We start from the raw sequence: 12,182 nt of genomic DNA, 5'->3' as shown, positions 1-12,182 counted from the left end.
AAGCATCACCACCATCAACACGGTGGCTGGCAAACCCTCCGATTGGCCACCTTGTGTTGGGAAGCTTTCCCTTCCCATAATTCCACTGTACAGTAAATCAAGCCCTGCTCTGGCCTCCCAGGGAAAGCCAGAGTAGAAAAAATTGTGTGTGAAGCGAGAGAGAGGGATGAAGCAAGTGGGGGAAAGAGTGATCTACTGCTTGACAAGTGTGCAGGGACACACACATGCACACTCTCTCTCCAACCAAAAGTCAAACACTTTATAATTTCTTGTATCTCATTCTACATCCAGCGCCCTCAAATCAACAAATCCCCACGAAACCACCGCCAGGATCCGAATATGCAGAGCGCTAAACAAAAGCAGGTTGCCGTGGCAACAAGGCGACCAGTAAGGGATCCAGCTAGATTCTTGTGCCTTGCGTACTCGCCACAAATCCCAAACGCTGTATCATCCTGACTCCAACCATAAGTGTTTCCTTTATTGATGTCATGGCCATCCCATCCCTACGCTGGCTTGGTTGCCTCCTCCAGGCTGGAAACAGGGTCATGAGGTTCACTTTGTCCTCAGGCCTGAGAACTCGGAAAGAGAATGATAGGATGAGAGGGAATCTTGTGAGTTCTAGCACATCAAGGCTTGATGAAGAGCTAACAGCTTTATTAAAAGTTAGCAAATTATTTACTAATGCTTTACAAATCAGTTATAACATCATAGTTGTAGTTAACTTGTATAATGAGATAAATTTCACAGTGAGGTTGTCAGATTTGGCATCATCATGCCTGAACAGAAACTGAAACCACAACTTGTGCTGACAGAGTCTGGAAAAACTACGCTGTAGAAACGCTGCACAGAAGTACTCTAAGATGCAACTCCCCCTAAAAAATGTTTTTTAACATTTGATTTTTGCAAAATGCACATAAAGTTTCTTTCTCTGGTTTCAGACTTTATGCTAAGCTAGGCTAAACACTTCCTGACTCCAGCACTTAATGCACATAGCAAAGATTAGTATTGTAAGTCTCATCTCTCCTGAATCATGGAAAGAGCAAATAAGCAGACAAAATGTAAAACTAATCCTTTGAAAATAACAACTTTTAGAGTTGTAGTGAAACATTCCCTTGACTCCTTGATTCCTCTGTTGTACCTGTTCTGCCTTTGTCCTGTGACATTTGAACACGTTTTTCTTAGGTTAAAGGTTAAAAGTCAGGCCAGAGGCTGTTATTTCCCGACTGATCAATTGTTCAGAAGGTGGAGTTTTTAGAGATAGGAAACTATATATAGTGTTGCCTAAACTGGAGTAGAGAGAGAGACTCAGATCGGCACTAGGGACTCTCTCAAGATTGGATGTTTGACACTCTTCTCTTTTGTAATAAAATCTTTATACAAATGAGACGTGTCAGCGTTGTTTTCCTTCTTTTTCATCAACACATCAAGAGACAACGATCTTATTCATTAACTCTACTGTGGATATATATTAGTCATTAATAAATGCTCAAATGTCTCGAATTTCTGTTTATGGGCTAAACAAACAAACAGGGGTTACAGGTGGAGGGATGGGTGTACTGTATTTTCTCTTTGAAATGGACCAGACTTGAGAGAGATGAGAAGATCAATTTAATGTCTATGCATGTGGTAAGCTTAATTTAGCACAAGTCTGGAAAAGAAAGTAAATAAGCAGTAAATTTGCCCTAATGCAGAACTCCTAATTTAAAAAAAAACTACTTTTGGGTTGCCAGGTCACAAAAATAGCTACCTCTTTAGCTCATCAACTTCACTACAGTTATAAATCTTAGAAATTTTGCATGTTTATGTGTAAACAAACAAGATGCAATATGTTCAGCTGTTAAAGTGTATTTTGTCACTTGGAGCAGAGCCAGGCCTAATGCTAAACTAGACTAAACATGTCCTGACTCCAGCTCTGTACTTTACACACATATGAGATTGATATCGATCCTTTCATCACACTCTTTATTAAGAAGGTTGTCCAAAAATCCCTTTGGTTTATTGTCTTCCAGAATGGCATTTGCTTTGGTGTTCATCAGGAAAAGTCTTCCAATGAACTGGCATTTATGAATCTAATGTGGGTTTCTCACTTTCTATTAAACCATCAAGTCTGTAGTTTAAAAGTATTTAAAATGTCATTAATAAACAGACACAGATGCCCCGGGTTTCTAATAAGCCAATAATAAAAGATCACGAGTTGGCTAAAACTATAAATACTAATGAATTACCTATAAAGGGTTTTAATAATACTCAATCAAGTCTGGAGTTGTAAACATGAAGACGCTATTAGATTTTAGTCCAGATGTTCTGCAGCCCTTTTACAGGAGGTAAGTGACCAATAGTAGTTTATAAATGGTTTGTAACTGATCTATAAAGCATTAGTAAACCATTTAATAATTCATTAATAAAGCTGTAAGTTACAACTTATAAAGGGTGCCTTCAAATTCATTGTACAGGTGCATCGACTGTTCAGATGATCAACAAACTCCACTCAAAACAAGTGATGGAGCACTTTTCAACCAACACTTTTACTCATCAAGATCAACATTATTGCTTCATTCTGGGAAAGCATCGGACAACAAACCGGCCGTGAGATTAAATCAAACACCAGCCTCAAAGAGCTTTAATCTCTTTCTTTGTTTCCCTTCATATCAAGCTCCTCATTATTTTTATTTGCTCTGCTTTTGTTGAGCCCGGGCTTAAAGTTGGCAGAGCCGCAGAAGAATTATCTGAGGAGGAGATTAGGAGAAACTCGGTGAGGATTTTAAGGTGGTCTGATCTCTCTTTCATCCATTTCAGTTTATTAGTCCACACACCGTCACAAGAGATCAAACTGTTTGTGAGGCACGATCGCTTAATTCAGGTTACATCAAAAAGGTAACATGAAGGCCTCTGGGGCAGTGACATCTGAGGACATGCTTCCAGGAAAGAATAGGCACAAGGTGGGTGTGTAAGATCTCCAAGAAGGATCATATGTTGCAGAAATGAGTTCTCAGACAAGATGGAATTAATATCCTGACGTTATTCTGCTCATCAGCCATCAGATGGTGTCCTTGAGTCACTGGGATTTATAAAGCCACTGAGGCTCATGACTCATATTTCAGAGGAAAGTGTCTCAGTTAGCGATTCCAGTGCCCCTCTGAGGGAGGTTTTATACTCTTTGGAAAACATTCAGTGTGCACAGATGAAAATGGCATCTGAAACTGACATCTCCGTGTTATACGCAGCTGCTCCAGCACCACTTGCACCTAAAGCACGGCAAACGTAGAGAGCAGAGACCACATTGGACTTGTTCAAACAAAAGAGTGGACAAGGAGAGCAGTAGCATGTTATGCTTTGTGGATGGCGGTTAGCGCGTCTAGTCCAAGAAATATACAAGGTTGACGAACTGGTTTGAAAGAGTGGAGGTCTCTGAGGCCTATACTCACTCTCTTCTGTCATGCAGAGGCATCACCGTACAATACAACCTAGTGTTTCAGCTGAAATATACATACGCTATAAAACAGCTGTTAGATGCCTGAGTATGAATGCACATTTATCCAACATCAAGAACATCTGTGGAAACAAGTGATCAGCTGTCAGCCAGAATGATTCACCATTAAGTTAATTAAATGAGTGCCCTCTGCAGTGTAGCCGGTGTATGGCTGCCTTGAAATGGAGATGTTGGATTTCTCACTCATGGCCTTTGCAGTGACAGTACAGTTCTTGTGTTAGTGTAGTAGGGCATTATAAGTTTATGCCACATGATCCCTTGTTATGCAATGTTTGGTCTGTGGAGCAGTGATAATTATTCAACAAGGTAAAGTGATGCAAGTCTCTTTTCTCTCCCTGCATCCTCTCAAGCTTCTCTTTGCACGCCATGGAGTTGGTGATGACCTGAAATGGCCCCAAACTCCTATTATTCCCAAAGCTTTTCCTATGATCACACTTCTTATAACCACATTCCCTCCTGCAGGGCTTGTCGAACTGCTGGAGTACGGCCAGATCTCAATAGTTTTCCCCTCATCCTAACCTCTTTGTGGATTTTGTATGTGCCACAAAAAGTATACAAGACCGTCTAAAGGTCCAGGATATTCTTGGTATGATTCAGAATCTGTCATGAATAGTGAGAAAAATGAAAAACAGTTAGAGACAGAACACCTGTAGTACAATGATCATGTTGACTGGTGAAGTGGAGAGTTGGCACCGGTGCCTTGATGCATTCCTTTGAACTACAGCTCTCTTGGCAGGACATAACAGACAACTGATGTAACTTACTCTTCAGAGAAAAGAAAAACGAGCTCTTCACAGAGACCAGACCAGCCTGCTGTTTATCTGTAGCTGACCTTAAGTGGTAGACAGAAATAAAAAAGAACAAAGCTAAAGCATGCAGCCAATTTCCATCAAATTCCATACAAGCCCGGCAAATACTCAGAAAAATATTTTATTGAAACATTAACTTGAACAGAAACAGAGGACCTAGTTATCCTCTGTAGAAAGTGCTGTACAGACATCTACATTTCAGTCATCCAAAAGCAAAGTTTTCTGTCGCCACCAATCGCACAGAGTGGAAGTGTCCGGTGCCAGCTGAGGCCTGACCCTACTGTGGCCGATCCGAGCATCACAGGCTGTAACGACATCAACACGTGAAATCAGATTGAAGCTGTACTGAACATTAAAAACACAAAAAAATATGTTAAAAAGGCATCTGACTGACCTGTGGGTGGCCAAGATGGTGGATGAGTAACTGACTACTGATCTTTCCTGGACATCCGGTGGTGGCGAAGAGGTTTTCATTGGCTCGAGACCACCTGCAGGGACGAACAACATCGCTTTGAATGTCATCACACAATTATACTGATTCTGTTTTAACAACTGCTAAGAACCAAAATATCAAAAATAAGATAGTATAGATAGTAGATTCTGATGATTTTAAAATAATCAAAACATTTTTTAAATCCACCTTTTTCAATTTTATTTCTCAGTAGGCAGGTTTTTTTTTGGTCATCAGGACATAAAACCAATTATAAAATTCAATTAATACAATGTGCTCCTTTTGAAAAAACTAAACCAAAGAGCCTTGCAAGATTTATAGAAATACATCAATCTTTCTCACTTGAATAACCGTGCTTTGTCCATGTGGGCTGGTCTTTTTTCTTGTGGGTAACTGCAAACACAAAAAAACTAAGTTTAGACATATCACATCCATCAAACAGCATGAGCCCCAAAGTACTACTTCCCCCAAACTCACCTGGAGCGAGTTATGTCCCAGATTAACCAGTCGTTGCCCGCCACAGCGCCAACTTTGATAGTGTTGGTGAGGCACCAGTCTGCCGACATGAGAGGTGACTGACCGCAGTCCAGTGACAGAATGGCCTGCTGGGTCACCAGGTCATAGAAGCGAATTGTTCCCTTCTTCTCTGCCACCATTAACTGAAGAGGACACAGCATGTATCTTTGCATGTACTGTGTGTTATTCAGAGTCACACACTGAAAAATGATCTCTGCATGCAAATGGTTGCACTCTAACACTCCGAAACAACATGCAGGAAAGCCTAGAACAGTTATCACAACCAAAATATGAAGCCGAGTTTGAGTGCCTTGAGTCTCATGATTAGTGAAATGTTCGAACAAAGCAAAAAAAATGTTGAAATAATTTCCTTTTTTTTGTCTAAACAGAGCAGAAATATTTGGTTTAACAATCGGCACCCGTCATTCACTCTCTACGTCTGGTTTTACTCTCGGTCTTATTTCAACACAGTTTGGAAGGCTCCATCGTACATGTGATGGCCAGAGGATCCAACAGTCACAAGGGGGCACCAGTCTGTTACTATCTGTCATTCATCTTCCATTGACATGAATGACTTCCACTCTCCATCAATCTGGCAATGCATGAAGTTGTGCACGCACCGTCAGACCAGACTCCCACTCCACAGTTTCACTGGAGGATATTACTCAGCATAATTGCCATTTTAAGTGGGCAGAATTAGTCTCATTTGACCAGTTATTATTATGTTGTGCCATCTAGTGGCCACTTGGCATGAGACAAAACACGTTTAGATACCGACGACAAATATAGATTTTACAGTTAACCTGAGCTCACAACTTTTTATATAGTTGCATAAAACTACTAACTGACCTCAGACCTCCCAATATGAGCATGTATCTGAAACAAACCCCTCCTACCTTAAAGACTTCTTCTGGGTGCCAGCATACACTGATGCCAGGAGAACGAAGTCGGAGAGTTGTATTTTCATTTCCATCCAGGTCCCACACCCTGTAGAGATAAATAAGGTTGAGTATTAAAAATACCAATAAGATAGATACAAGACGAGACAGACTGGTAACTTGTATGATCTAATTTACAAGGACATATTTTACAGATAGTGTCAGAAAGCCTCAAGATTTACAACTGATTATTTTACATTAAACTCAAATTGTTGTGGAAATTCTTTGCAAACCCACACAGTTATCTGGTTACTGTGGCCAACAAACAGGACTCATTTCTCATTAGTAATGTCACAGACAGAGTAAACTTGATACGTGAACCATTCTTAACCTAAAATCCAAAAAAAAAATCCACTACCGCTTAATGAACAACAAAGATGGGGCTTTGCAGCACAGTTCTAAAAATAGCAAAGGAATTTGAGCCACCTTTGGGTGCTTACATAATGTCTAAAAGAATGCACTTTTCCAAGGCTTCTTTCTCTGTGGTGCTCAATCTAAAACAAAATGACCTAGTTCATTGACCAGAAGGCCAACAATCTTGATCGTGACAGATATAAAAAGGTCAAAAGTTTCTGTTACCATAATCAAAACAAATTCTTTTACAAGAAGCATTTAGTTGTTTTTGCCTCTGATGCTTTCTTGACAGAATTCAAGCTTAACCTTCCCTCAAATTTGTGGCTCAATACAAGACATATAACTAACAGGGATTTATGGCACACGATGGGGCCAATGATGGACGACATGTTTTCGTCCAAGTCTATGTTTACTCCTAATTTATCTAACTCCTGCCAGTTGTGTGCAGATAATGTACAGGGTCTTTGTGTTTTTCCAGGGAAAAGGGCTCTTTTCTCAGATCTAGGCCCTGAACTGTGAACACAGACAGACTTCTGCTGGACTCCTCTTACAGGGAAAATGCCAGCTTCACATTACATTGAGCTATGATAGCAGGGGCAGAGAGGGAAACATCACCCTCGCCTGAGTCGGCGTTACGCTTCACTCACATTACAGCAAATGTTTCGCTGTGGGCGGCCCGCTGCCATTCATTTTCTGTGGAGTACACAGAGGGCAGCAGAACGCACGTCAGTTGAGGAAGAGCAGCGGAGAGAAGTTGAACAGCATGCTACTTTATGCAAATGAAACAGACGGGTCTCGCAAGCAAGCGCCAACCTACAATCAAAGCTTGTGTGGGGATTATGACCAATCTTTATTAAAATAATGGCAGATTCAACAGCTCAATAAGACCTATGATAGCAAAAGCAGAAACACTGTGCAAACATGCACACGGATGTAATGAATCACTTGGATGGAGAGAGCTGCGGTTCCTGAGACCTGGATCTATGGTTAACCACATCTGAACGAGCCCTGAACTAGAAGAAAAGGTGGAGATGGGGACGTAGGGGTGGGGGGCTGCAAGTGTTTCTGGGAATATAAAACAAACGCTTGTGAAGCATGGGAAGGTGCTGACTGATGAGGTCATGCAGAAGACATCATCTAATAAAGCCCGAAAAGTACCTCCAAAGACCATCTAAATGTGAGCTTGATGTCCTCAGTGGTGTGGTGTAGGGGAGGATATGCCCCATCTCAGATGAAGACCTCAGTAAACACTCAACTTTTCCTGCCTCTTCTCCTCTGCAGCAAGATAGAGCCCTGTCGAAACTCTGGGCATCTTTCCTTTGCCCATGTGCAGACTCAGCCAGAGCCTCCATTGTGGAACATGAGTGAGGCTAAGAAGAACAAAAAAGAAAAAAGAAAAAACCCCAGACCACACCAGGAAAACAACGACTAAACCCTATTCTTTCAGACCACTAGCCAAGCAGAGCTCAATTGCACGCTATACCACCAACGGCCAAACTGTGGTCAACCACTCTACCCTTCAAATGGAGAGCACCGGCTCCCCAAAAAAACATAACCTTTGCCGAACGAGGTGAAAGACATGAGACACGAAAACACGCGTGACCTCCTCTGATAAAATACTGTGTAATTGCATAACTACATCAAGCAATAACACTCGGCTTCCATGTATAACAGGGTTCAAAAGGACATCTGAAGTCCTTTATTGTGTTATCTAAGTGAGAAAACAATGAGGCCACAGCTTTGGGGTTTGTCAATGTTTCCCAAAAGTGGAGGAAGCGGCAAATGCCGTTAGCGCTGTGTGATCTGATTTACTGTAGAGAGCAGAGTAAATAATCGAACGTGACTATCTGGAAAGAGAGAAGTGGAGAAGTTGGACAACCCCATCGCAGTGCATCGCCGGGCCACCCTGTGGAAAGCCGAAAGTGTATCATTTGTATGTATATTAAAGTTTTGGCTGAAATACATAGATGAAAGTAATGCTTAGTCAATTTAAATAGCTAAAAGTAATGGATAATCAGTTAAAATAGATTACTAAAGCTCAAGGATGACTGGTTGAAATAAATAGCGAAAGGTCGTGGCTAAACGTAGAGAACTTAACGTAATACACAAATGGTTGAAATAGCTGTAACTTTTGGATAAGCTAAATGTTTAAAATGTTAGCTGAAACTAGTGAGTTGAAACATATTTCCAAGAATTATGAATGAACAGTTTAAATAAATAGTAAGGGATAATCAATTGAAATCGATTGCTAAGGTGATGACTACACTATTAAAAAAATAGTTGAAATGTTGTGGTTCTGGTAGTAGTACAAACTGTTCTGACAAGTTGGACCATTTCATTTGTGTGAAAAAATATATATAGTTAGATAACATCTAATTTATAATCTCTTCATAAGAACATAAATAAGTAGAACATGACAGGTCTATGCTTCACTTCATCTGATAGGACTGTAGGGGCACATCATATAAAAACACACTGGGATAGAAGAGAGGCTGGAAGCATGGATAAGATATCTAGCTGTTATAATTTGTTTCCCTTACATAACATAAGGGATGGAGAGAAAAAAAACAATGGATTATCGCTGAGAATGGGACAAAATGCTTTGAAAGATACACATAATGCAGCCGCAGCAGCAGGTGTGCATTATACCAAGTTCATCTGCGAACTCAGTCAACCTTAAATCCCCTCCACAACCTGCAGTGCTCCCTGACGATCTCTAGGTGGCACATTTCCCCACAGACTCCCTCCGCTCCCATCTATACTGCTACAAACGAGTTGTTTAGACTACATGAACCGAATGTAAAACTGCCCTGAGGAAGTGGAGTCTGGTTCCCCACCTAGATGCATCAGCGTCAGGTTGCATGTTGGCAACAGCAGAGTTCCCACAACTGCAGGGGACAGTGATGACAAAGCTAAGCAAACTTATAGTAGAGGCACCACTGCCAAACGTAACAGAGTGATGGAGAGGTCATGAGCCTATACATGCAAGCATACACTTCCCTCCCTCCCTTTTTCACAGGACCAGTTTCCTCCTCTCATATTGAGGCTCAGTTTGTGTGGGCTGACTGGAAGGTCCTCTCCTGTTAACTTGAGCTATCCCTTGTTCCGCCTCTGTCTTCCTCCTGCGTCCCATATTTTCTCAACATGACAGAGTTTAAATCTTTCAGCAGATGGAGCACACTACTATTTTCTCTGGCTGGTCAAAAGAGGAGAGTGGGATCGTTCTCCTTTCTGTGCGCTCTCAGACGGTCAAATGTGGCAGGAAAGGGCACTGACCTAGATGGGACAATCACCAAGTATGTGACTGAGTGTATGTGTCAGAGTGTAAAATAATGATAAATAAACAAGTTGTCAGGTTTGAGAAAGACACATTTAACATTGCTTTTAAAATAATATGAAAGCATGGATATGCTGTATCCCAGGCCTGGATAGTAAACCGACTTCATCGAATTTCTTCTTGACTTTACAAGCACTGTCATCACAGTTTGCCATAAAATTAAACTACTTGCCATAACAACCAGTGTAATTTAACCAGAGTAGGGCTGCAATGAACAGTTACTTTCATTACTGATTCATGAGTCCACAAAAGAGTAAAAACAAAAGCCCAACACAAGTTCTGAAAGCTCAAAGTGACAGTTTCAAATGTCTTGTTTTGTTTGACTAAGAGTCCAAAAACCAAAGTTATTTGATAATGATATAAAACACAGTAGAGAGTTTATTCGTAATAAGAAGCTGGAACCTGCAATTACTTTATATTTTTGCTACATAAAAAGATTGAAATAATTTCAGTTATCAAAATTGTTCACTGATAAAACAGTAACAGATGTGAGTCATAAAACCAAAAGAACAAGCTGAAAGACACTAAAAAGCTCCACAAAGCTGTGGGGAACTGCAGAGGCTGGTGAGTTTGTTCCACTCTGAGTCAAAAGTTTAGAAACACTTTCTCATTCGAGTGGATAGAAAGGTGATTCAATGTTTTTAAAATTGTACTGTACCTCTTTTATATTATAGTCATTTGACTCCTTGTTCATATAAAATATTGCTAAGAGCACTTTTAAAACATGTGTACCCTCTATGTGCATTACTAATACAAGAACAAGTCTGGGTGATGCAACTCAGGTCTGCATATTGCAAGAGACCCAGCCTCCTAAGGCGGGTGTCCCTGAGGTGACCCTGGCTACTGACACACATTTTCCCTCCTCAGGCATTAATTGAAAAGGGAAATTTGGGGACCTTGTTATAGGCCCCCCTTAGAGAGGAAAATCTTTCTGCAGCTAATTGGGTTTCCATATTTAACCAATTAGCTAGAAAAGCTACAAAGCGGCTCTGTGCTTACGCACGGTCACACCGGAGCATGTTGTGCTTAGCATCATGTTTCACTGTGGAAACACAGTCAGGACTTTCTGCACCATTAACAGAGAACAGAACTCAAAATCAGAAGCTAGGAACATATGCACGCACACACACACACACACACACACACACACACACACACATGGAAATAAAACGGTTTGGACCTGCAAGTGTGGTCATCACTGACGGAAGCAATTTGTTTCCCCTCTGTGGGCTCGAACACCAAATGGTTAATATAGCTGGTGTGGCCCTCCATCACCTAGGCAACAGTATGAAAAAACAGTATGTAAACAGCAAACACATGATCAATAAACTGTTAAAGCGAAGATTTTGTAGAAAACTTTACTATGTGTATGGCTACATTTCCTGTATCACTAAGTACCAAATGTTAATGCTAAGTAGAGAATGTTTGATGCCAACTGACAAGGGCAATTCTGGCCAATGTGCTCCAGATGTTGCTCTACCTTGACTTCATGCCTATCCTGAAGATCAGAAGTCAACAGGCGTAGCTTTCTGTCAGCTGCAGCGGTGCAAAATCTGCAAAGAGAGAGAGGAAGAGGAAAAGAAAGAGGATATAAAAATAAAGAAAGAAAGAACATCAAAACAGAGTCAGACTGTATAGACCCAATGACAGATGACATCTCTTTCTACATACATGCCCGCAACCGCCTAGACTGACACCTCTGGATGAGTCTGTCAGTGTGTGTGGTAGGAACTTGGACAGCGATCAGTAGAAATGCTGCCAGGGAGATTCTAATTGCAAGCTAAGATAAACACGGAGAAAAACAAGATTCCTCACGCCATTTACGCATGTCTCTGTTCAAAGCCTGTGCAGAGCCAGGCAGAGGACTTTCCCTCTAATCAGTCCTAGTATATACCAGTGCCTGCAATTATTCACACAATTACACTAACTCACTTATGACAAGAAAAACACACACATATCACCAGAATAAACAGACAGCGGTTCACACATTTTCAGTCGCAGGCACAGATGGATTTGGCATGATGTCACTACAAACACCCTTAACGTGCTTCGGGGTATTACTGCTACAGTAGATTAGATTATATTAGGATAGACCCTCTAACCCTACAAATTAATGTTGTACTTTGGAATAAAGCATGGAACACATTCTGGACGTTTTTGCTTTTTTGTTAAGCTTAATGTCAAAGCCATTTACTGATTGATCTCCAATAATCCTGCTTAATAAAATTAAAGTCGCTAATAAAAAAGGGAAATGCTACTAAACTTCAGAACCAATGAATTTAAGTTT

At 40.9% G+C, this 12,182-nt stretch overlaps 1 protein-coding gene across 2 annotated transcripts in view; it reads right to left on the bottom strand.

The window, feature by feature from the left end:
- Positions 1-4,404: 4,404 nt before the first annotated feature.
- Positions 4,405-12,182, bottom strand: part of nup37 (nucleoporin 37) — a 29,190-nt gene continuing 21,412 nt past the window's right edge. For both annotated transcript variants that reach the window (XM_053314062.1, XM_053314061.1), the window contains 7 exons: positions 11,376-11,448; positions 11,076-11,170; positions 6,163-6,253; positions 5,228-5,409; positions 5,093-5,143; positions 4,694-4,787; positions 4,405-4,604 (listed from right to left, as the gene is read on the bottom strand). In XM_053314062.1, the coding sequence (XP_053170037.1) occupies positions 4,491-4,604; positions 4,694-4,787; positions 5,093-5,143; positions 5,228-5,409; positions 6,163-6,253; positions 11,076-11,170; positions 11,376-11,448 (700 nt within the window). In that variant the 3' untranslated portion in view covers positions 4,405-4,490. The remainder of the gene's footprint in view (positions 4,605-4,693; positions 4,788-5,092; positions 5,144-5,227; positions 5,410-6,162; positions 6,254-11,075; positions 11,171-11,375; positions 11,449-12,182) is intronic.

This window comes from Scomber japonicus, chromosome 23 (genome assembly GCF_027409825.1).
Source record: "Scomber japonicus isolate fScoJap1 chromosome 23, fScoJap1.pri, whole genome shotgun sequence".
Classification (NCBI taxonomy): Eukaryota; Metazoa; Chordata; class Actinopteri; order Scombriformes; family Scombridae; genus Scomber; species Scomber japonicus.
Note: the sequence above shows the minus strand (reverse complement) of the source record. Positions and strands in the feature narration are given on the sequence as shown.